Source organism: Nerophis lumbriciformis, linkage group LG03, assembly GCF_033978685.3.
Source record: "Nerophis lumbriciformis linkage group LG03, RoL_Nlum_v2.1, whole genome shotgun sequence".
NCBI classification, from domain to species: Eukaryota; Metazoa; Chordata; class Actinopteri; order Syngnathiformes; family Syngnathidae; genus Nerophis; species Nerophis lumbriciformis.
In genome coordinates this window covers 10,665,577-10,692,810 of record NC_084550.2, presented here as the reverse complement: position 1 = coordinate 10,692,810, position 27,234 = coordinate 10,665,577, and the positions used below count along the sequence as shown (strand labels likewise).

Below are 27,234 nucleotides of genomic sequence, written 5' to 3'. Positions count from 1 at the left end.
AAGTAATAACTTAACATGAAAAATAAATAATTATACGAGAAAATATTGCAATATTACAGAAACAGAAAGAATATGAGAAATTGTTCCCAAATTTATAAGAAAAAAGTCGACACATTGTGAGAAAAAGACTGCTTTTAGTTCATTTATGTATTTATAAAATGTTTTTGTTTGAAATTGTTTTTTAATCTTCATTATTTACTTCAAGCTATTGCAATTTGTCTCTATATACACATTTTTTAATGTTTTTATTAATGTTGGCCATGTGTCGGGCAGCAGCTATCGATTATTATAGTAATCGAGTAATCTATCCATTATCGATTATTTTGTTTGAGTAATCAGAAAAAATACACTTTAGAGCAGGGGTGTCAAACTCATTTTTAGAATAATACATACATACTATGCAAATATAAAAAAGCTTGTTGTGAAAAATGAGTTGGAATTTCACAAGAAAAACTTAGAATTTTGGCAGCAATTTAATAAAAGTCATCATTTTACTCGACGCAAGTCAAGATTTTACAAGAAAAACTCAACATGTGTGCAATATTATGACAAAAGTTGGAATTTTACTCAATGACGGTCGCAGTTTTACAAGAAAAGCTTACAATTTTGGCAATTTTATGAAAAGAGTCATAATTCTACTCGACAAAATTCACAATTTTAGAATAAAACTTTAACATTTTGGCAATATAATAATAATGATTGGAATTTTACTTGGCAAAATGATGACAGAAGTCATAATTTTACTCAAAAAATGTCACTGTTTTACAGTTACAACAAAACAATTGGCAATGCTGTGATAAAAGTCTGAATTTTATATGACAAATGTCACCATTTTGCATTAAAATGGAATAATTTTACATGAAAAAGTAATAATTTTATGAGAAAATATTGCAATATTACAGAATCAGAAAGAATATGAGAAATTGTTCCCAATTTTATAAGAAAAAAGTGGACAAATTGTAAGAAAAACACTGATTTTAGTTAATTTATGTATTTATTAATTTTTTTTGTTTGTAATTGTTTTTTAATCTTCATTATTTACTTCAAGTTATTACAGTTTGTCTCTAAATACATATTTTTTAATGTTTTTATTAATTTTGGCCAAAGGGGCCGCATTTCAAATTCTTACACACACTTGTTATTTCATATGGTGACCAGAGGGGGAGCACTTATAAAACCGACACAAAGTCAATTTGAAAAATCCCTCCTTTTTGGGACCACCCTAATTTGGACATATTTCACCACCAGGGGTGCAAATGAGATCCCTATTTTTTTGTTTTTTGTAATGTGCTTAAGGTCGATGACAAACGAGTCACGGACCACAGATGGCCCCTGTGCCGCACTTTGGGCAACCCAGCTGTAGAGGCTAACTGTTGATGGCCACTATAGTCTTAGTACCATTGAGTATTTGTTCATCCTATGGTCACATATGGGATGCGGGTTGTCTTACGTCAGCACCGGAAGTCCTACAATCAGCTGTTCAACTGGCGGGTTTTTCTTGGGGATGAATAGGGAAGTCCTTCTTTAGCTGCCGTCTTGTTTTATCATATATTGCTGCCTTTGCACCTGTCAATGTTTACTTTTGTACGCACATTAAATCAACAAAAAAATCCTGACTTTGGAGCAATGTTCACGGACTCTAGTAATTGGCTCCCTATTAGATGCAATGGTTTTCCGTATTGGGACCAGGATTTTGGTCCTAACTTACATAAAAGAACACACACACACACACACACACACACACACACACACACACACACACACACACACACACACACACACGACAATGTCCTTCTGCTCATGGGACTCCCGTCAGTGGCACAATATGTCCACTGTTTGGGCTCCACGCTAATTAAAGAGAGAAAATCCATGGAGAAAAAGACAGAGTGGGAGGAGGAAACAGTTGCAAGGGGACGGTGGGTGGAAAAAAAAGAATAGAAGGAAAGTCCAAGAGCAAAGACGAGGAGGACAAAAACTAGAAATGAGTTACAGGGCACTCGTTACCGTCACACTTCACTCATTATATACGCTTGTAACACTCCTCACCTCCACTTTATCACGCAATATAAGTTCCGCAGGCATTTAACAGGACAGGGAAACAGGAGTTCAGAACATTCTACAACAGGATATAATTAGTTATTTAAGTTTCACACACGTACAACAAATGTTTGACCTGCACAAACGCTGTCACGCCAATTCCATACCAGTAGATGGCGATGTCACTTTGTAAAGACAGACTATTAATGGAAAGAATGGCCAATACTTTTTGTTTTGAAAACACTTTTGTCACATGTCGGGCAGCAGCTGTCGATTATTATAGTAATCGAGTAATCTGTCGATTATTTTGTTCGAGTAATCGGACAAAATACACTTTAGAGCAGAGGTGTCGAACTCATTTTTATAATAATACATACAGTACATACAATGCAAATATAAAAAAGCTTGTTGTGAAAAATGAGTTGGAATTTCACAAGAAAAACTTTGAATTTTGGCAGTATTATAATAAAAGTTGTCATTTTACTCGACGCAAGTCAAAATTTTACAAGAAAAACTGAACATGTGTGCAATATTATGACAAAAGTTGGAATTTTACTCAATAGCAGTCGCAGTTTTACAAGAAAAGCTTACAATTTTGGCAGTTTTATGAAAAGAGTCGTAATTCTACTCGACAAAAGTCACAATTTTATTAAAAAAACTTTAACATTTTGGCAATATTGTAATAATAATTGGAATTTTACTTGGCAAAATGATGACATAAGTCATCATTTTACTCAAAAAAATGTCACTGTTTTACAAGAACAAAAAAAAAATTGGCAATACTGTGATAAAGTATGACAAATATCACCATTTTGCATGAAAAAGTAATAATTTAACATGAAAAAGAAATAATTATACGTGAAAATATTGCAAAATTACAGAAACAGAAAGAATATGAGAACTTGTTCCCAATTTTATTAGAAAAAAGTCGACACATTGTGAGAAAAAGACTGCTTTTAGTTAATTTATGTAATTGTAATTTTTTTTAATTTGTAATTGTTTTTTAATCTTCATTATTTACTTCAAGTTATTACAGTTTGTCTCTATATACATATTTTTTAAATGTTTTTATTAATTCTGGCCATGTGTCGGGCAGCAGCTTATTTTGTTCGAGAAATCGGACAAAATACACTTTAGAGCAGAGGTGTCAAACTAATTTTTATAATAATACATACATACTTTGCAAATATAAAAAAGCTTGTTGTGAAAAATGAGTTGGAATTTTACAAGAAAAACTTTGAATTTTGGCAGTATTATAATAAAAGTTGTCATTTTACTCGACGCAAATCAGAATTTTACAAGAAAAACTGAACATGTGTGCAATATTATGACAAAAGTTGGAATTTTACTCAATAACAGTCGCAGTTTTACAAGAAAAGCTTACAATTTTGGCAATTTTATGAAAAGAGTCGTAATTTTACTGGACAAAAGTCACAATTTTATAAAAAAAACTTTAAGATTTTGGCAATATTGTAATAATAATTGGAATTTACAGTTATGACAAAAGTAATATTTTTTCTCAAAAAATGTCACTATTTTACAAGAACAACAAAAAATTGGCAATACTGTGATAAAAGGGAGAATTTTATATGACAAATGTCACCATTTTGCATGAAAAAGTAATAATTTAACATGAAAAAGAAATAATTATACGAGAAAATATTGCAATATTACAGATACAGAAAGATATGAGAAATGTTTCCCAATTTTGTCAGAAAAAAGTCGACACATTGTGAGAAAAAGACTGCTTTAAGTTAATTTATGTATTTTTGAAAAAAAATTGTTTGTAATTGTTTTTTAATCTTCATTATTTACTTCAAGTTATTACAGTTTGTCTCTATATACGTATTTTTTTATGTTTTTATTAATTTTGGCCAAAGGGGACGCATTTTGAATTCTTACACACACTTGTTGTTTCATATGTTGACCAGAAAGGGAACACTTTTAAAACCAACACACAGTCAATTTGAAAAATCCCTCCTTTTTGGGACCACCCTCATTTTGATAGATTTCACCAAATGAGATCTCTATTTTTTGTTTTTTGTATTGTGCTTAAGGTCGATGACAAACGAGTCACGGACCACAGATGGCCCCCTGTGCCGCACTTAGGGCAACCCAGCTGTAGAAGCTAACTGTTAATGGCCACGATAGTCTTAGTAACATAGTGTATTTCTTCATCCTATGGTCACTAATCAGCTGTTCACCTGGCGGGTTTTTTCGGGGATGAATAGGGAAGTCCTTCTTTAGCTTCCGCCTTGTTTTATCATATATTGCTGACTTTGCACCTGTCAATGCACATTAAATCAACAACAAATCTTGACTTTGGAGCAATGTTCACGGACTCTAGTATTTGGCTCTCTATTAGATGCAATGGTTTTCTGTATTGGGACCATGATTTCAGTCTTAACTTGTTCACCGGTCCTCATATGGAAGGTACTTTACCTTGTTGATGTCTCAAGAAGGGTAGAAATACATGAACACACACACACACACACACACACACACATACACATTCTAAGTAAAAACAAAAAGTCTGGAAATGAGAGCACCAAATGAGGCCTCGGGTTTCACGGGCCATGAAAAATTCATCATTCTAGATCCGAACATGAAACTCTAGAAGGATTTAGGACCCGATATCTTGTAGAGAAGAGCCGGTCAGGAAAGGAGAACATTTAGCATCTCTTCTATGTCTCGTTCCTTTCCAAACTGTCTCGGCTGGCGTTCGCCTGCAGGGTGTGTTGGTATCCTGGAGTGCCTTTTAGAATGTTGTTCTTTATTGATTATAATTGTTGTGCTTGCCTTCAACATGTTTTCATGAGTTTGAGTTACAAATGTGAAGAAAAAGTAGCAAATAAACAGAGTTGCTACTTTAAATTGAGTCCAAATTGACTTTTGATGGCCTCACTGTAATGCAGCAGGACCATGTGACGTTTAACAGCCAATCAGTGAAGAAAGGTGATGATGAGTTAGGGTTCAGGTTAACCCTAACCCTAACCCCAACCCTAACCTTAACCCTAACCTTAACCCTAACCCTAACCCTAACCCCAACCCTAACCCCAACCTTAAAACAAAGGTTCTACTAAATATAATTATTTTTTTTATAAATGTAAGATTATATTATCATATCTTTTAACATGCTAAATATATATTTTTCAGGGAACTCCTAAAAAAAACAAAAAAAAAACTAATAAGTAAAGTAGGGAAAAATAAAATAAAATAATGTAAAAATTAAATATGATCAAACAAATAAAAACTGATAATTTCTGAAAAAGGTATTACAATAAATATAAAATTAAATCAAATAAAAAACATAATATTCAAACAAAGGTCCAGTTTGTTGTATAATTGCCAGCACATTTTCAAGAATGAATTTGTTTCCCCATAACATATATTTCACTGTTAGGTTAGTAAAAAATAAAGCACATTTACATACACATTTTATAAAATAAAATAAACAAAACAATAAAATAATAATGCAAATCATACATGTACTTCCACTTTGCTGTATTGGAAAAAATGCAAAAGTGAATTTGAATCTAAATCATGTTGGACATCATTTTAATAAAGTTAAAGGCAGATTAAGGGATTTGTTTCGTCTTTTAAACAAATTAGTTAAAAAAAATACATAATAGAATAATAATCAAATCGTACGTTTCAGTTGAATTGATTTAAAGTTAAAGTTAAAGTACCACTGATAGTCACACACACACACACACTTGGTGTTGTGAAATGACCCTCTGCATTTGACCCATCCCCTTGTTCCAGCCCCTGGGAGGCGAAGAGAGCAGTGAGCAGCAGCGGCGGCCGCGCTCGGGAATCATTTTTGGTGATTTAACCCCCAATTCCAACCCTTGATGCTGAGTGCCAAGCAGGGAGGCAATGGGTCGTCCTACACTGCTAAAAGTCAGTGTTCAAAAACAAGGAAAAAAATACAAAAATTAGGTGTATTTTATTTGAACTAAGCAAAATTATCTGCCAATAGAACAAGAAAATTTGGCTTGTCAAGACTTTCCAAAACAAGTAAAATTAGCTAACTTCAATGAACCCCAAAATACCTTAAAATAAGTATGTGTATATATATATATATATATATATATATATATATATATATATATATATTTATATATATATATATATATATATATATATATATATATATATATATATATAACAAGTGCACTTTTCTTGATAGCAAAAACAAAAATGCGACCTTTTTTCTCAATATGTTGAAAAATATTCCTAAATTAAGTAATTGCTAGTGCCATTATCTTGACATAATGATATGCGCTCGGCGTTACATTTCTTGAAACCAGCAAACTTACACTAAAAACTAGTTTATTTTTCTTAAAGGAAAAGCAAAAAGGCAACGCTCAGGCAAATCATAAGGTCTAAAAATGCATTTTCCCATCGATAACATGACATCATCGCGCCAAATGCGTGCTCTTTCAGTCAATTAGTGAGCAAGGAATATAGTATATATATATATATATATATATATATATTTACAGCCCGGCCCCCTGCCAATTTTTTTTAATTGTAATTTTGAAGAATTTATCTGAATGTGCATGAACTAGTTCTGTTCAAAATTGTTTTGAAATGTCACATGTTAAATGATTAAAGATTAACCGTCAGTTTAATTATGAGACACAATTGTGTCAAAGTCATGTTTTTTTATTTCATGCTTGAAATAAGAAATTATTACTTTAAAAAAGTAGTTTTATACTTGTGAGTGTTGATGACACAGCTTTGCAACAGTTGATATTCTAGTTTCAAGCATGTTTTACTCAATATAGGTCATCAAATCTCAGCAACAAGCTGTAATATCTTACTGAGATCATTTAGGAGCAAAACCCTTAAAACAAGTAAAACACTCTAACATGAAATCTGGTTAGTGAGAAGAATTATCTTGTCAGATGGAAAATAAGCAAATATCACCCTTATTTGAGATATTTAATCTTACTTAGATTTCAGTTTTTGCAGTGCAGTTAACGAGTTTTGTTTCATGTCCATAGTTTCTGCCTATGTGTTAGTTTTTGTTTGAGATATTTAATCTTACTTAGATTTCAGTTTTTGCAGTGTATTTATTTAAAAAAAGGAGGACAAGAATGCATTTTTCACTCAAAATCTTGCTGAAAATGCATTATTCTTACCAACAAAACTCAAATCCAACTAAAAGGTGATGACTTGGTGCTCATCAAAATGTGCTTTATTCTGTGTACCTAATGTTGTGTCCACAGAATGTGCATCCGCTGTGGGCGGCGTAACTACTGGAAGGGCATCCTGCCAAAAACATAACTCATAAAAAAAAAAAAACAGCTTGAAGGTTCCTGAAGCAACTGGAGCTGTAATGTGATGTGTGTACAAGTCAAAAGAAGCGAAAAAGAAAATAAATAAATAAATAGCACGAAATGCACCATCATAAAATGTAATGAGTGAACGAGAGAGAGAAACACAAGGCCGCGGGCGAGGACGAGAGGGGAAGGGTGGCGAGAAAGGTCAGGGGGAAAAAAAAGGCTCTTCGGTAAGTGGAAAGAGGAGACGGAGGTTGGCGGAGGAAGAAAAAAAAAAAAAAAAAAAAAAAGGACCCGGACCTTAAAGAAGAAGACGAGGTGAGGCAACTGTGCCATCACAGGCAGCGGGAGGCTCGTTTATACAAAAGCAGGCCAGACGCAGTCAAAGACTTCCTTTCATGCACACACACACACACACATGCTGGTTATCATTTGGTATGGGGACCACGTTTTTGATCATGACTTGTGGGGACCACCCTTTCTACAGGTTGTGGCGGCATAAAAAATGTTTGGTAAAATTTAGCTCATACACGTCTTTAAATCTTTAAATTGATGAAGTAATGTGCTGATCATTCTTACTGGGGACCCTGGGGAAAAAGAGTTAATATAGTTCATGGGGGACCAAATTGAAATAATTTTGCATAATTCACACAAATTTGTACGTGACTACTGAGGACCATTAAAAAAAAAAAAAAAAATTAAATATGACATGATCCTCATAATCTTTTAAAAAGGTTTCCCTTTATGGGACTTGTTTTTTTGTCACCATACCGTCAGAGGTCCCCTAAAGGCCTGGGCAATTATTTTACTCGGGGGGCCAGATTTAGATTAAAAAAAGTGTGTCTGGGAGCCGGTATATTTTCAGGAACATTAATACAAAACCTCACAATAATGATTGAAAGCTAAAAACCTGAACAAACGGAATGGAATTTGATTTTTTTTTTACTGAATGAGACACCCAGAATGTACATGAAAATAAAGAATGTGGGATGTACAATATTAACTATGAATGATAAAACACTGAATATTGACAACATATTTTACAATCAACCGAAACGCAACCAAAATGCAAGAAACATAGTGAAAAAAAACACACCTACAATCTGAGATATCTAACGGTGACCATAGTAAGTAATTAGATGACCATAGTAACTAATTAGATGACCATAGTAGGGATGATGTTTGATAATAAATTATCGAGTTCGAGCCCATTATCGAATTCTCTTATCAAACCGATTCCTTGTCAATTCTCTTATCGAATCCAGATAGGTTGCTGTAAATGGAAAAAAAAACACTATTTGGTTTAACAAAAGCTCACTTTTATTTTATAAGAAAAAAAAAAAATAAAATAAATGAATAAATATTGACTGTTACCCCCCTAAAAAAAAAAAAAAAAAAAATATTGACTGTTGTTACCCAAAGTATATTAAGTGGATTTTTCAGAAGAACAAATATAATCTAATGACTGAGCTACGTCATTTCCTGTGATGTCACACAAGCAGCAAAAATAATGGACCGGAAAAAAACGACTCAAGGCATGGCTATTCACCTATAGTGATCACAGAGACAGGTTGTTTTTGTGTTACTGTATATATTTGTTCTTCTGAAAAATCCACTTAATATACTTTGGGTAACAACAGTCAATATTTATTTATTTTATTTTTTTAGGGGGGTAACAGTCAATATTTATTTATTTATTTTATTTTATTCTTATAAAATAAAAGTGAGCTTTTGTTAAACCAAATAGTGTTTTTTTTTCCATTTACAGCAACCTATCTGGATTCGATAAGAGAATTGACAAGGAATCGGTTCGATAAGAGGATTCGATAATGGGCTCGAACTCGATAATTTATTATCAAACATCATCCCTACTATGGTCATCTAATTAGTTACTATGGTCATCTAATTAGTTACTATGGTCATTTAATTAGTTACTATGGTCATCTAATTACTTACTATGGTCACCATGAGATATCTCAGATTGTAGGTGGAGTTTTTTTCACTATGTTTCTTGCATTTTGGTTGCGTTTCGGTTGATTATAAAATATGTTGTCAATATTCAGTGTTTTATCATTCATAGTTAATATTGTACATCCCACATTCTTTATTTTCATGTACATTCTGGGTGTCTCATTCAGTAAAAAAAATTCAAATTCCATTCCGTTTGTTAAGGCGGTCTGTCATAACGTTTTTAGCTTTCAATCATTATTGTGAGGTTTTGTATTAATGTTCCTGAAAATATACCGGCTCCCAGACACACTTTTTTATCTAAATCTGGCCCCCCGAGTAAAATAATTGCCCAGGCCTTTAGGGGACCTCTGACGTAGCTCAGTCATTAGACTGAGCTACGTCATTTCCTGTGATGTCCCACAGGGCATTTCTTGTGGGACGGGATTCGTTCCCAGGGATTCGAATTAAAAAAACAACTCTTTTTCTTTACTATAGTGGCCTCGATAACGGGAACCGGTTCTCAAAAAGGGATTCGAGTCCATGGAATCGGTTCTTTTCTTATCGAACGGTTCTTTTCTTATCGAACAACCGGGAAAACCGGTTTCGAACATCATCCCAAGACCATAGTAACTAGTATATGATGCAGATTCCAAGCATTGAAAGACTTAGTATAGTTGAAGACTTCCGGTCATGAGAAAACATCACTGCACATCATAACTTTACATCTTAAACATCTAAAACAATTATTTGGGAATGTCCGGCGGGCCAGATTGAAAAGGTCAACGGGCCTAAATTTGCCCAGGTCTGGTGTAAACAGAGCGACGTCCCCATTAAGTAAGCATTGCCAGAACACACACACACACACACACACACACACACACACACACACACACACACACACACACACACACACACACACACACACACACACACAAGCATGGTCGTTCACAGACAAAATGCAGCATTGTTGGATGTAGCAGTCACTTGCTGTGTGTGTGTGTGTGTGTGTGTGTGTGTGTGCGTGTGTGTGTGTGTGTGCGTCAGTCAGCTTGTCGAGTCCAAGTGGAGTGATCAAAGCCGGTACAAACCACCCAGAGAGATCTCCCCCACTTTCGTCATGCATTCATCCCTCCTTCCCCCCTCCTCTCGCCCTCATGCAGAGACGGTAAAGTCAAAAATAAAAATGGAGAATTAAAAATGCGAGTGTTTAAAAAGTCGCTGTCGCCGGACCCGGGCTCCCCAAAGACAGGTGTGTATTCGGGACCGGGACTTTTGTCAGACGGCCTAGGATGCGAGAGGCCACTCTGGTGGCTGTGAACAAGCATAGATAATTGTTGGTGATTTAACCCCCAATTCTAACCCTTGATGCTGAGTGCCAAGCAGGGAGGTAATGGGTCCCATTTTTATAGTCGTTGGTATGACTCGGCCGGGGTTTGAACTCACAACCTACCGATCTCAGGGCGGACACTCTAACCACAAGGCCACTGAGCAGGTTGATAAATAATTGCGGTACTTATTTGTACGTTTGTAAATTGATAAGCAATGTGATTGCTCCCCCTGACGGTTATTTACGACGTCCACCAATTTGCCTGGGAGATATATACAGAAAGACTTAAAATAATCCACAAAATCAAAGTCCAAAGGATGCTCGCTCATGCACAAGCAAAGGCACGCACTGACGCTGAGTCATGGAATCCGGCCTCCCGACAGATGGCGATGATAACCGCCACTTTATTAAATGAAAATGGAAAAACTCAAAATAATCCACAAATTCAAAGTCCAAAGTATTCTCGCTCATGCACAAGCAAAGGCACGCACTGGCGCTGTGTCATGGAATCCAGCCTCCCGTCAGATGGCGATGATAACCGCCGCCTTATTAAATGAAAATGGAAAAACTCAAAATAATCCACAAATTCAAAGTCCAAAATATGCTCGCTCATGCACAAGCAAAGGCACGCACTGACGCTGTGTCATGGAATCCGGCCTCCCGTCAGTTGGCGATGACAACCGCCGCCTTATTAAAATGAAATGGAAAAACTCAAAATAATCCACAAATTTAAAGTCCAAAGTATGCTCGCTCATACACAAGCAAAGGCACGCACTGATGCTGAGTCATGGAATCTGGCCTCCCGTCAGATGGCGATGATAACCGCCACCTTATTAAAATGAAAATCGAAAAACTCAAAATAATCCACAGATTCAAAGTCCAAAGTATGCGCGCTCATGCACAAGCAAAGGCACGCACTGATGCTGTGACATGGCATCCGGCCTCCCGTCAGATGGCGATGATAACCACCGCCTTATTAAATGAAAATGGAAAAACTCAAAATAATCCACAAATTCAAAGTCCAAAGTGTGCTCGCTCATGCACAAGCAAAGGCACGCACTGACGCTGGGTCATGGAATCCGGCCTCCCGTCAGATGGCGATGATAACCGCCACCTTTTTAAATTAAAAAGGAAAAACTCAAATTAATCCACAAATATAAAGTCCAAAGTATGCTTGCTCATGCACAAGCAAAGGCACGCACTGACGCCGTGTCATGGAATCCGGCCTCCCGTCAGATGGCGAAGATAACCGCCGCCTTATTAAAATGAAAATGAAAACACTCAAAATAATCCACAAATTCAAAGTCCAAAGTATGCTCGCTCATGCACAAGCAAAGGCACGCACTGACGCTGTGTCATGGAATCCGGCCTCCCGTCAGATGGCGATGATAACCGCCGCTTTATTAAATGAAAATGGAAAAACTCAAAATAATCCACAAATTCAAAGTCCAAAGTATGCTCGCTCATACACAAGCAAAGGCACGCACTGACGCCGTTTTATGGAATCCGGCCTCCCGTCAGATGGCGATGATAACCGCCGCCTTATTAAAATGAAAATAGAAAAACTCAAAATAATCCACAAATTCAAAGTCCAAAGTATGCTCGCTCATGCACAAGCAAAGGCCTACTGAAACCCACTACTACCGACCACGCAGTCTGATAGTTTATATATCAATGATGAAATCTTAACATTGCAACACATGCCAATACGGTCTGGGTTAGCTTACTAAAGTGCAATTTTAAATTTCGCGCGAAATATCCTGCTGAAAACGTCTCTGTATGATGACGCCTGCGCGTGACGTCACGGATTGTAGAGGACATTTTGGGACAGCATGGTGGCCAGCTATTAAGTCGTCTGTTTTCATCGCAAAATTCCACAGTATTTTGGACATCTGTGTTGGTGAATCTTTTGCAATTTGTTCAATAAACAATGGAGACAGCAAAGAAGAAAGCTGTAGGTGGGAAGCGGTGTATTGCGGCAGGTGTTGTGCCGGATAATGCACCCCTGCCGTAGAATGCACCCCCTGACTGTTGTGCCGGATAACACAGCCGGTGTTTCATTGTTTACATTCCCGGAAGATGACAGTCAAGCTTTACCATTGGCCTGTGGAGAACTGGGACAACAGAGACTCTTACCAGGAGGACTTTGAGTTGGATACGCATACACGGTACCGTGAGTACGCATGCAGCTGCGGCTTCCAAAATCGCTCTCGCTGCTGGTGGCCATGATTGTAAACAATGTGCAGATGTGAGGAGCTCCACAACCTGTGACGTCACGCTACTCGTCTGCTACTTCCGGTACAGGCAAGGCTTTTTTTTATCAGCGACCAAAAGTTGCGAACTTTATCGTCGATGTTCTCTACTAAATCCTTTCAGCAAAAATATGGCAATATCGCGAAATGATCAAGTATGACACATAGAATGGACCTGCTATCCCCGTTTAAATAAGAAAATCGCATTTCAGTAGGCCTTGAAGCACCCTGTCCACATGTCTTATGATCAAAGTGATCCTTACTTCCACCAGTTATCAATGATATCCTCCACCTTGCAAATAACAGAAATACATAGAAAGACTGCTCATGCATGCACAGCCTACAGTAGATGTGCTATATATGTTTAAGGCATTCCAGTTTATGATGATTGTACTGAATAAAGAAAATAAGGAAATGGAAAGGCTCAAAATAATGCACTGAATCAAAGTTCAGCGTATGCTCTGTCGCTCTTTGCAAAATAAAAAAAGTAAAAAAATTTGATGAAAATCAGTGAAAATCCTGTTATGTACTTCAAAAGGGATTCATTTTCATAATAGTAAAAATAATAAAAAAATATCAATCAATCAATCAATGTTTACATATATAGCCCTAAATCACAATGTCTCAAAGGGCTGCACAAGCCACAACGACATCCTCGGCTCAGATCACAAATAAATATATATATATATAAATATATATATTCTATAAACACTATTTGTATTGATCACGAAAAACAATTAATGTGCAAACTAGTGTGAAAACAGGAGAAAGCGGTATCACAGCATATCATAGCAAGACTCACGTACCATAAAAATGTGCCACCTAGTGGCTGTGAGCGGTATAGCGGGTGTCAGCGATGAATTGCGTTAATAGAAATTAGATTGACGTTGTTCACGCTCATCTCTCAACATTTCTCCCCATTAACAAACTCCGGAGGTCCCTGCTTTGCCAGTCATTGGCCGCTTTCAAGCAACCAATCAAGCCGGCCCGTTAGCCTATTTGAATATTGCCCCAGCTGCGTGCGGAGCGCCAAGCTGTGAACCCTGAATGGCTGCAGTGCACCATGGGACAGGATCACGGCATAATGGCTGACAGCGGGAGCACTCTGGCAGTATCATAATGCCAACTGCACACACACACACGTACACACACACACACACACACACACACACACACACAATTGTTTTTCTTACCTTCTTGAGACGTCCGAAAAATGCCTACCTATTTAGGACCACCCTTTCTAGATGTATAAAGATTTGTATTTACAACATTAATAATATATACATACTATGCAAACATAAAAAAGCTTGTTGTGAAAAATGAGTTGGAATTTCACAAGAAAAAGGTCACAATTTCACAAGAAAAACTTAGAATTTTGTCAGTATTGTAATAAAAGTCATAATTTCACTCAACGCAAGTCAACATTTTACAAGAAAAACTTAACATGTGTGCAATATCGTGATAAAAGTTGGAATTTTACTCAATAACAGTCGCAATTTTACAAGAAAAGCTTAACATTTTGGCAATTTTATGAAAAGAGTCGTAATTTTACGCGACAAAAATCACAATTTTAAAATTTTACCAATATAGCAATGATCGGAATGTTTCTTTGATAATTTTGCTACAAAAAAGTCACTATTTTACCAGAACAACAAAAAAATTAGCAATATTGTGATAAAAGTCAGAATTTTATATGACTAATGTCACCATTTTACATTAAAAAAAGTATTATTTTTACATAAAAAAGTAATAATTTTACGAGAAAATATTGCAATATTACAGAAACCCTGCACATTTGAACATTTGTACAATATTATGACAAAAGTTGGAATTTTACTCATGAACAGTCACAATTTTACAAGAAAAGCTTAACATTTTGGCAAATTTTATGTTTCTTTGATAATTTTGCTACAAAAAGTCACTATTTTACCAGAACAACAAAAAAATTGGCAATATTGCGATACAAGTCAGAATTGTATATGACAAATGTCACCATTTTGCATTAAAAAAAAGTAATAATTTTACATTAAAAAGGAATAATTTTACGAGAAAATATTGCAATATTACAGAAATAGACAGAATATGTACATTTGAACATTTGTACAATATTATGACAAAAGTTGGAATTTTACTCATTAACAGTCGCAATCTTAAAAGAAAAGCTTAAAATTTTGGCAATTTTACGAAAAGAGTCGTAATTTTACTCAACAAAAATCACAATTTAAAAATGTTGTCGATACAACAATGATCAGAATGTTACTTTGATCATTTTGCTCCAAAAAAGTCACTATTTTACCAGAACAACAAAAAAATGGCCAATATTGTGATAAAAGTCAGAATTTTATATGACAAATGTCACCATTTTGCATTAAAAAAAAGTAATAATTTTACATAAAAAAAGTAATAATTTTACGAGAAAATATTGCAATATTACAGAAACAGACAGAACATGAAAAATTGTTCCCAATTTTATAAGAAAAAAGTCAAGACTGCTTTTAGTTGTTTTTTTTTTGTTTTGTTTGATTCTTAATCTTCATTATTTCCTTCAAGTTATTACAGTATGTCTCTATAAACATATTTATTTTATTTTTTTAATTAATGTTGGCCAAAGGGGGCACATTTTCAATTTCTTACACACACTTGTTATTACATATGTTGGCCAGAGGGGGAACACTTCAATTTTTTACACTTACTTGTCTTTACATATGTTGGCCAGAGGGGGAGCACTTCAAATTTTTACACTCACTTGTTTTTACATATGTTGGCCAGAGGGGGAGCACTTCAAATTTTTACACACACTTGTTATTTCATATGTTGGCCAGAGAGGGAGCACTTTTAAAACCGACACACAGTCAATTTGAAAAACCCCTCCTTTTTGGGACCACCCTACTTTTTGATAGATTTCACCACCAGGGGTGCAAATGAGATCTCTTATGTTTTGTTTTTTGTAATGAAAAACGAGTCACGGACCACAGATGGCCCCTGTGCCGCACTTTGGGCAACACAGCTGTAGAAGCTAACTGTTAATGGCCACTATAGTCTTAGTACCATAGTGTATTTGTTCATCCTATGGTCACATATGGGACGCGGGTTGTCTTACGTCGGAAGTCGTAAAATCAGCTGTTCACCTGGCGGGTTTTTAGGGGATGAATAGGGAAGTCCTTCATTTGTTTTATCATATATTGCTGCCTTTGCACCTTGTCAATTTTGTATGCACATTAAATCAACAAAACAATCCTGACTTTGGAGCAATGTTCACGGACTCTAGTACTTGGCTCTCTATTAGATGCAATGGTTTTCCGTATTGGGACCATGATTTCGGCCCGAACTTGTTCACCGGTCCTCATATGGAAGGTACTTTTCCTTGTTGATGTCTCAAGAAGGGTAGAAATACAAGAACACACACACACACACACACACACACACACACACACACACACACACACACACACACACACACACAAACAAACAAAAGACCACGTGATCTCCACCATAGTGCTGCAACTACGCCAAGTTCACGCACACATAGAAAAACACACACACACACACACACACCCTTACGTACGGACATGTTGTCTGGCACATACGTGCAAACACACACCCACACCTACACACATCTAATATCCTAACGCACAACTTCAACACACTGGTCTTAAGCCAAGCGTCGCATCCAATGCCAACTCCTTCATTTTTGAAGTGAAAAAGCTAAGTGTGTGTCTTTGCTCGTGTGTGTGTGTTTTGTGTGTGTGTGTGTGTGTGACTTTGAACCAAAAGGCAATGCAATATGAATCATGTCATGTAACCAGAAGCTGGGGAATGACACCGACAGAAACACAACCTCGAACGCCGCCAGTAACCCCGCCCACCCGCCTTCCAGCCTCCCCAGCAGCTGAACGGTGGAACGTGGCTGCGACCATTCAGCACGGAAACAAGGAGACTTTTCACCATTTAGCCCAGGGGTGTAAAACTCGTTTTAAATCGTAGGGCCACATGGAGAAAAAAATCTACTCCCGAGTGGGCCGGACTGGTAAAATCCCGGCACGATAACTTAAAAATAAAGACAACATCAGTTTGTTTTCTTTGTTTAAAAATAGAACAATGTCATGATCCGTGGTCCGGATCATGTTTTCGTTATGTTCTATTAGTTTAACGCCATTAGTTCCTGTTTTTTGTGCACTCTTGTTTGTTTTGGTTGCCATGGTGGCATATGATTTTCACCTGCCGCTGGTGTTCGGACGCTCACCTGGCTCTAATCAAGAGACTATTTATACCGCCTTTGCCAGTCAGTTGGCCGGGCGTCATTCTGTCATAACGAGGGGGTCGCAGCTTGCTGCGAAGTTTGTTCTCTCGGGATGCAAACTGACTTTTCCGGACACGGGTAGCAGATAGGAACATATTTATTAATCTTACTACAAAATAACAGACAAAAACTCTCTTAACTGCGGCATGAAATAAACAAGACTTACGTAGAGGGTTGCGGGACAATAGCGTGAAGCAAACAACTAGCATAAACAATAGCATAGCAAGAAACAAACAACATAACTATGGCATGGAACAACTATGAAACTGTGGCATGAAACATTTAACATGAACTATGGCATAGAACAACATGAAACCATGAACTAGCATAATTAAAGCTGCAAGCAGCGATGGACAGGACCGACTTTGAGGGCTCATAAAATCCAAACTGGAGCAGTAATTAAAACTCTTTCATCAACTTTTAATCAGAAGGGTTCAATCTCTCTCCTGTGCTAATTTGAAGCCGACACGACAATAGGAGATAATGTTTGAAAAAAGGTGACTGTTTTTACACAACTTTTGTTTTGAAGGGGGAATTTCAAACTTCATGGTTGATTTTTGCTGAGGGTTGTCAGTGTATGAAATATAGGTGTAAGTGAGACCTACATAGAGGTTTTTGTTTCATGTCTCTATGACATTTCTATTGGGAGTTACAGGCAGTTTTGTCTGTGTTTTCTTCCTAGGGGGCGCTAGAGCGCAATTTTGAGTTTTGGGGTTTGATTTTTTGATTAGATCGCAATTTTGAGTTTTGAAACATGTTAAGGGGGTCAAATTACAGCTCAAAGAGGCGGCGGTATAATAATAAAACGCTAGAAATACAATAGGGTCCTCTGTCCCAAAGGGACTCGGTCCCTAACTATAGAATCAGACCTGAAAACGAGCAATGGAGCCAGGCCGACAGACTGGCAAAGGCGGTTTGAATAGTCTCTTGATTAGAGCCAGGTGAGCGTCCGAACACCAGCGGCAGGTGAAAATCATATGCCACCATGGCAACCAAAACAAACAAGAGTGCACAAAAAACAGGAACTATTTGGAGTTAAACTAACAGAACATAACGAAAACGTGATCCGGACCACGGATCATGACAAACAAGCACAATTTTGTTTTTACACCTACGTGTTGCGGTTAATCATTTATTTGTCGTTATTTATATTTTACGAATAAATTATGTGATCATTTTTATCAGTCAAGTCATTGGTGTTCATTTTCAATCTATCAAGATAAAAAAAAAGTACATCAGAATCAAATTAGAGGATGTTATTTATTAGAGATGTCCGATAATGGCTTTTTTGCCGATATCCGATATTCCGATATTGTCTAACTCTTAATTACCGATATCAACCGATACCGATATATACAGTCGTGGAATTAACACATTATTATGCCTAATTTTGTTGTGATGCCCCGCTGGATGCATTAAACAATGTAACAAGGTTTTCCAAAATAAATCAACTCAAGTTATGGAAAAAAAAATGCCAACATGGCACTGCCATATTTATTATTGAAGTCACAAAGTGCATTATTTTTTTTTAACATGCCTCAAAACAGAAGCTTGGAATTTGGGACATGCTCTCCCTGAGAGAGCATGAGGAGGTTGAGGTGGGCGGGGTTTAGAGTTGGTGCTGCAAGGGGTTCTGGGTATTTGTTCTGTTGTGTTTATGTTGTGTTACGGTGCGGATGTTCTCCCGAAATGTGTTTGTCATTCTTGTTTGGTGTGGGTTCACAGTGTGGCGCATATTTGTAACAGTGTTAAAGTTGTTTATACGGCCACCCTCAGTGTGACCTGTATGGCTGTTGACCAAGTGTGCATTGCATTCACTTATGTGTGTGTAAAATCCGCATATATTATGTGACTGGGAAAAGCAGACGTGACGACAGGTTGTAGAGGACGCTAAAGGCAGTGCCTTTAAATCACGCCCCCAATAATGTTGTCCGGATGGAAATCGGGAGAATGGTTGCCCCGGGAGATTTTCGGGAGGGTCACTGAAATTCGGGAGTCTCCCGGGAAAATCGGGAGGTTGAAACCGATACCGATAATTTCCGATATTACATTTTAAAGCATTTAAAATATTATCGGACATCTCTAGTAATTATTATTGAAATCAATGTGTTAAACCACACCAAAAGGCAATAATAACAGTAAAACCGCAACAATAATCCTGCAGTCAACAAACACATGCATGGTAGTCCAAAGTTGTCCCTTTATAATAATGTTAAAATATCACTTCCAGGGGCAAAACTGTCCCCATCGTGACCCATTTCACCATTGCTGTCCATCAAGTGAACAAAAATAAGTTAACTTCTGCAAACAAACAATCGACAACGCCCGACTTCCGTGTGTCTCAAGTTGTGTGTGACTTCAACCAAGCCTACAGTTATCCCCCCCAAAATGACACAGCTTTTGAACAAACAAAACAAAAATGCATATTTGATTTTGTGGCGCCATGTTGTGCTCGTCTTAAAACATGAAAAGGCAACACAAACAACCCCCGTGTGCCCCCTGTAGGACCCCTGACTGACAGCAGTGAGATACGACAACAACAAAAACCTCATAAAAGAAAACAAGAGTTTATAGAAGATAACGTGTACACAAGGCACCTCACTGTGTGAACTTTGTCGTTCAGTCCCAAAGTCAGACTTGTTTACACTTCGGGCCTGATCTAAGATCCAAATACCATGCACTCAACGGCTTGAGTACTAGATCTGGGTGTAGTATGGACAAATGAGGCCAATTATATTCAATGTGTTTATTGTATGATCAGTGTCAGAGCTTGGTCCGCATTGCCGGCAGTAAGTCGGACCCGTTTCCAGTGAGGGTCGGACTCCGCCAAGGCTGCCCTTTGTCACCGATTCTGTTCATAACTTTAATGGACAGAATTTCTAGGCGCAGTCGAGGCATTGAGGGTATCTGGTTTGGTGGCTGCAGGATTATGGTCTCTGCTTTTTGCAGATGATGTGGTCCTGATGGCTTCATCTGGCCAGGATCTTCAGCTCTCACTGGATCGTTTCGCAGCAGAGTGTGAAGCGACTAGGATGGGAATCGGCACCTCCAAGTCCGAGTCCATGGTTCCGGAAAAGGGTGGAGTGCCATCTCCGGGTCGGGGAGGAGATCTTTGCCCAAGTGGAGGAGTTCAAGTACCTCGGAGTCTTGTTCACGAGTGAGGGAAGAGTGGATCGTGAGGTCGACAGGCGGATCGGTGCGGCGTCTTCAGTCTTCCGCATTACTGCTCACTATCCACTCTTCCCTCACTCGTGAACAAGACTCCGAGGTACTTGAACTCCTCCACTTGGGGAAAGATCTCCTCCCCGACCCGGAGATGGCACTCCACCCTTTTCCGGGCGAAAATTATGGACTTGGAGGTGCCGATTCCCATCCCAGTCGCTTCACACTCGGCTGCGAACCGATCCAGTGAGAGCTGAAGATCCTGGCCGGATGAAGCCATCAGGACCACATCACCTGCAAAAAGCAGAGACCTAATCCTGCAGCCACCAAACCAGATACCCTCAACGCCCTGACTGCGCCTAGAAATTCTGTATCGATCCGTTGTGGTGAAGAAGGAGCTGAGCCGGAAGGCAAAGCTCTCAATTTACCGGTCGATCTACGTTCCCATCCTCACCTATGGTCATGAGCTTTGGGTTATGACCAAAAGGACAAGATCACGGGTACAAGCGGCCGAAATGAGCTTCCTCCGCCAGGTGGCGGGGCTCTCCCTTAGAGATAGGGTGAGAAGCTCTGTCATCCGGGAGGAGCTCAAACTAAAGCCGCTGCTCCTCCACATCGAGAGGAGCCAGATGAGGTGGTTCGGGCATCTGGTCAGGATGCCACCCGAATGCCTCCCTAGGGAGGTGTTTCGGGCACGTCCGACCGGTAGGAAGCCACAGGGAAGACCCAGGACACGTTGGGAAGACTGGCCTGGGAACGCCTCCTGATCCCCCCCCGGGAGGAGCTGGACCAAGTGGCTGGGGAGAGGGAAGTCTTGGCTTCCCTGCTTAGGTTGCTGCCCCTGTGACCCTACCTCGGATAAGCGGAAGATGATGGATGGATGGATGGATGTGTTTATTTATAAATGGTTGATTTATATGGGCTTTTATTTTTGTACTTTTCTCACCTTTTTTTAAAAGCCTAACCAGGGACAAGGATTGCAAATTAGCCTGTGGCTAGAAGTCTTATGTACTTTGACATCAGTTACCTGTGGGTAGCAAGGTTTAATTGTACTGTCCCAGTCAAATAAATACATGAATGAATGAATGCAATTTATAAAATTGTGTGTACGATTAGAGGGCGCGTTGTGTGTGATCTACCAAGACTAGACCATCACCACACCGCAGTGCATTCATGCATCTGGAATGGTCCAAACACAAGACAATGCATGTTGCAGGATGTTTACATCGGCGATATATTATAATATTACATTTTCCTAAATGAAACATGAATTGAATTTGCTTTAATCAGCCCCTTACGTCATCCAGCAGCTATAAAATCATAAAATAATATTGCTGAATAGTACACATTAGTAATATATTTTATTTACAAATACGTATGTTGACACACAAACATAGGACGGCGGTGTCTCTCTCCAACATTTGTCTTTGCAGCACGAGCTGCGCTTTTCCCACAGCCGCGTGCCTAAGAATTTCAGACGTGCTAAATGAAGACGCAAAACAGTTTCAGCCTTGATAAATCCAGGGTTTCCCGCAGCTCTTCGTAAGGCCAAGGCTAACATTAGCTTTTAGCGTAAGGTTAGCTCACTGTTACGGACAGCAAAGCCCTGTCTGTCTGAGAGAAAGACGAGCATTATTGACCTACAGTTAACAATTAAGTTATTTGACTTTACCTTTTTCTGTGTGGATTGAGCTGTGTTGAAGCAGCAAAAGGACATGATGTTAAATGAAGAGTTTCTGTCTCCGATAGTTGATATAATAATGTAACTGCATCATAAAGCCTACATGAACTCCATGGTGTTCAGGGATGAATAGTCACTCCTATTGCTATTGTACTATTTTTTCAGCTATAGTGGGGGAAACACTGAAATCACATTGTGCATGTTAAATAGTTAAAGCCCGAGCGGCGGAACGAGCACGGAACAAAGGCCCTATTGAAATTGCTGACTTTTTAAATGATCATTATTATTATTATTCTCCGAGTTGTGACGCCCTTTTGAGGCCCTTAACATGCGCGAAAATCGTCAAATTTTGCAGAAGCCTCAAGTATGGCGAAAAATGTAATATTTTGGGTTACCCGAAAATTACATTTCAAAATTGGCTTTCTAGCGCCACCTTTAAAATGTGTAAAAATTAGCCCCTCCCACCAGTTTGACATATCAACACAAAAATCGTCTATCATAACAGGACTTAAGAACCCTTATCTGAAAATGAACAGGAAGTCGGCCATTTTTCTGCAAAATGATGATCAGCATATATTCTACATATTCATGAAGACAGACACGCTAAATGCATTGTGTCCTGCAGTTTGCTCACGTTAGAGACACCATACTCTGTGCACAGGTTTGGTAGATCAGGCCCTTTGTGTATCTTAAAGTGTATCATACAGTATTGATCAGGAAACATATTGGATATTGATGGACAAATATCTCCAATCATTGACCACACTCAACATCAATAACCTCAACCACCACTCATTGTAAACCAATGCATACTTTTACAAACAGTACTTTAATCACGTCAACGGTACTTTCACATACAATACTTTAATCATGTCAATAGTACTTTTACATAGAGTGTAATACCCTGATTTTGTCAATATCAGTTTCATTCACAGTACACTATCATGTTAATAGAACTTTTACATACACTACAGTACTTTGGTCATATCAATAGTACTTTTACATACAGTACAATACTTTGGTCATGACGATAGTACTTGTACATACAGTATTTTAGTCATGCCAATAGCACTTTTATATACAGTACTTTGTTCACGTCTACAGTAGTTTTGCATACAGCCAATAGTACTTTTGCTTTAAGTACTTTGGTAACGCCAACAGTACTTTTATATAGAGTACAATACTTTGGTCATGCCAATAGTACTTTTGCTTTAAGTACTTTGGTCATGTCAATGGTACTTTTATATAGAGTACAATACTTTGGTCATGCCAATAGTACTTTTGCTTTTAGTACTTTGGCCATGCAAATGATACTTTTATATAGCGTACAATACTTTGGTCATGCCAATAGTACTTTTGTTTTAAGTACTTTGGCCATGTCAATGGTACTTTCACTTTAAGTACTTTGGTCACGCCAACAGTACTTTTATATAGAGTACAATACTTTGGTTATGCTAATAGTACTTTTACTTTAAGTACTTTGGGCATGTCAGTGGTGCTTGTATATAGAGTACAATACTTTGGTCATGCCAATAGTACTTTTACCTTTAATACTTTGGCCATGTCAACAGTACTTTTATATTGAGTACAATACTTTGATCATGCCAACTCTATTTTTATATAAAGTACAATACTTTGGTCATGCCAATAGTAGTTTTACCTTAAATACTTTGGTCATGTCAACGGTACTATTATATAAAGTACAATACTTTGGTAATGCCAACAGTATGTTTGCTTTTAGTAGTTTGGCAATGTCAATTGTACTTTTATATAGAGTACAATACTTTTGTCGTGCCAATAGTAATTTTGCTTTAAGTACTTTGTTCATGCCAATAATACTTTTACATTAAGTACTTTGGTCATGTCAACTGTATTTTTATATAGAGTACAATACTTTGGTCATGCCAATAGTACGTTTGCTTTAAGTACTTTGTTCATGCCAATAGTACCTTTACCTCAAGTATTTTGGTCATGTCAAGTGTATTTTTATATAGAGTACAATACTTTGTTCATGCCAATAGTACTTTTACCTTAAATACTTTAGCCATGTCAACGGTACTTTTATATAGAGTACAATACTTTGGTCATGCCAATAGTACTTTTGCTTTAAGTACTTTGGTCATGCTAATAGTACTTATACTTGAATTACTTTGGCCATGTCAATGGTACTTTTATATACAGTACAATACTTTGGTCATGCCAATAGTACGTTTGCTTTAAGTACTTTGGCTATGTCAATGGTACTTTTACATAGAGTACAATACTATGGTCATGCCAATAGTACTTTTGTTTTAAGTACTTTGTTCATGCCAATAGTACTTTTACCTTAAATATTTTGGTCATGTCAACTGTATGTTCATATAGAGTACAATACTTTGGTCATGCCAATAGTACTTTTACCTTAAATACTTTGGCCATGTCAACAGTACCTTTGTATAGAGTACAATACTTTGGTCATGCCAATAGTACTTTTGCTTTAAGTACTTTGTTCATGCCAATAGTACTTTTACCTTAAATATTTTGGTCATGTCAACTGTACTTTTATATCGAGTACAATACTTTGGTCATGCCAATAGTACTTTTACCTTAAGTACTTTGGTCATGTCAACTGTATTTTTATACAGAGTACAATACTTTGGTCATGCCAATAGTACTTTTACCTTAAATACTTTGGTCATGTCAACTGTATTTTTATACAGAGTACAATACTTTGGTCATGCCAATAGTACTTTTGCTTTAAGTACTTTGTCCATGCCAATAGTACTTTTACCTTAAGTATTTTGGTCATGTCAAGTGTATTTTTATATAGAGTACAATACTTTGGTCATGCCAATAGTACTTTTACCTTAAGTACTTTGGTCATGTCAACTGTATTTTTATACAGAGTACAATACTTTGGTTATGCCAATAGCACTTTTACCTTAAATACTTTGACCATGTCAACAGTACTTTTATATAGAGTACAATACTTTGGTCATGCCAATAGTACTTTTGCTTTAAGTACTTTGTTCATGCCTATAGTACTTTTACCTTAAGTACGTTGGTCATGTCAACTGTATTTTTATAAAGAGTACAATACTTTGGTCATGCCAATAGTACTTTTACCTTAAATACTTTGGCCATGTCAATGGTACTTTTATACAGAGTACAATACTTTGGTCATGCCAATAGTACTTTTGCTTTAAGTACTTTGTTCATGCCAATAGTACTTTTACCTTAAGTATTTTGGTCATGTCAACTGTACTTTTATATAGAGTACAATACTTTGGTCATGCCAATAGTACTTTTACCTTAAGTACTTTGGTCATGTCAATGGTATTTTTATACAGAGTACAATACTTTGGTCATGCCAATAGTACTTTTACCTTAAATACTTTGGCCATGTCAACGGTACTTTTATATAGAGTACAATACTTTGGTCATGCCAATAGAACTTTTGCTTTAAGTACTTTGTTCATGCCAATAGTACTTTTACCTTAAATATTTTGGTCATGTCAACTGTATTTTTATATAGAGTACAATACTTTGGTCATGCCAATAGTAGTTTTACCTTAAATACTTTGGCCATGTCAATGGTACTTTTATATAGAGTACAACTCTTTGGTCATGCCAATAGTACTTTTACCTTAAATACTTTGGCCATGTCAACAGTACTTTTATATAGAGTACAATACTTTGGTCATGCCAATAGTACTTTTACCTTAAATACTTTGACCATGTCAACGGTACTTTTATATAGAGTACAATACTTTGGTCATGCCAATAGTGCGTTTGCTTGAAGTACTTTGCTCATGTCAATAGTACTTTTACCTTAAGTATTTTGGTCATGTCAACGGTATTTTTATATAGAGTACAACACTTTGGTCATGCCAATAGTACTTTTACCTTAAGTACTTTGGTCATGTTAACGGTATTTTTATAAAGAGTACAATACTTTGGTCATGCCAATAGTACTTTTACCTTAAATACTTTGGTCACGCCAACAGTACTTTTATATAAGGTACAATACTTTGGTCATGCCAATAGTACTTTTGCTTTAAGTACTTTGTTCAAACCATGTCAACGGTACTTTTATACACAGTACAACACTTTTGGTCATGCCAATAATACTTACTGGCCATGTCAATTGTACTTTAAATAATGGTATTCTTACATGCAGTACTTCATGTCAATAGTACTTTACCTCGCAGCCAACAATGGGCCCTATGGTTAAGAAACACAGGTCTATAACACGGGTGTAGTTGTATGGCTCTGCCTTAAGATGCAATTAAAAAAAGGTGCAATATTAAAGGGAAAAGACTGACATTGGATTGGATTTTTTTTTTCAAAATGAAAAGTAAAATGTTTTGATTGAAAAAAAAAGTTTGTGCAAACCAGGTCAAGTCCACAGCAAAAAAAAAAAGATAAAAAAATACTCTGCAAGCATTCCCTGTATTACTTCAAATGTACTTCAAGTCTTCAAAATGAGTTTTATGCAAATAATAAAAGTGATTCCTCCTCATCATTCGGAGAGACGCACCATTTGCACAAGCTTGAAAAAAAATAAATAAATAAATAAATAAAAATTGAGAGACACGCATCTTCCACGCACACATGCAAAAACTCACCCTGTCCGAGTCCTGCGTGCACCCAGCAGCCCATCACCAGCAGCAGCAGCCGCAAGACGAGGACGCCGCCCGGCGACCCGAGTCCGGCACCGCCGCGTCTCTGCGCACTTCTCCCCATGTCAAACACCCACGAAACTCCTCAGTCCACGGCGGGGAAAGCGGGGGAAATAATACCAACCAAAAAAAAAAAAAAAAAAAAAAAAGGTTTAATCACGGCTCGGGTGGGACCCAAAAGTGCAAAAATATCAACAGGATGCGAAGCCTTCCTCCGGCCAGGTCCAAATAGGCGCAGGTTGGAGTGAATGGCGCGACTGTGCGCCCGCGTCACTTGCCTGACTGAAAGTGCACGCTGCGTGGGGAGAGAGAGAGAGGCAGAGAGAGAGAGAGAGGGTGAGAAGAGAGAGATGCCTCCTCCCTCTGCATGCGTGAAACACATTTATATCTGCATCAAGTCTACTTATTTGAAACCATTAAACAACATATATAATAGCATGCCTAATAAGGTTACCTCCTTAAGGTCGTGCATGTAATTAAAATGATAATGACGTGTTCTATGTGTATATTTAGGCGTGTAACTGCAGGTTAAAGAGGTAAATGCTGTTTATTATTGGTATTATTGTGGTTATT

General features: G+C 37.4%; 1 protein-coding gene across 2 annotated transcripts in view; it reads right to left on the bottom strand.

Annotated features, from left to right (window-relative positions):
- Positions 1-26,933, bottom strand: part of LOC133578904 (netrin receptor UNC5C-like) — a 637,428-nt gene extending 610,495 nt beyond the window's left edge. For both annotated transcript variants that reach the window (XM_061933431.1, XM_061933438.1), the window contains exon 1: positions 26,608-26,933. In XM_061933431.1, coding sequence (XP_061789415.1) covers positions 26,608-26,725 — 118 coding nt within the window. In that variant the 5' untranslated portion in view covers positions 26,726-26,933. The remainder of the gene's footprint in view (positions 1-26,607) is intronic.
- Positions 26,934-27,234: the final 301 nt, after the last annotated feature.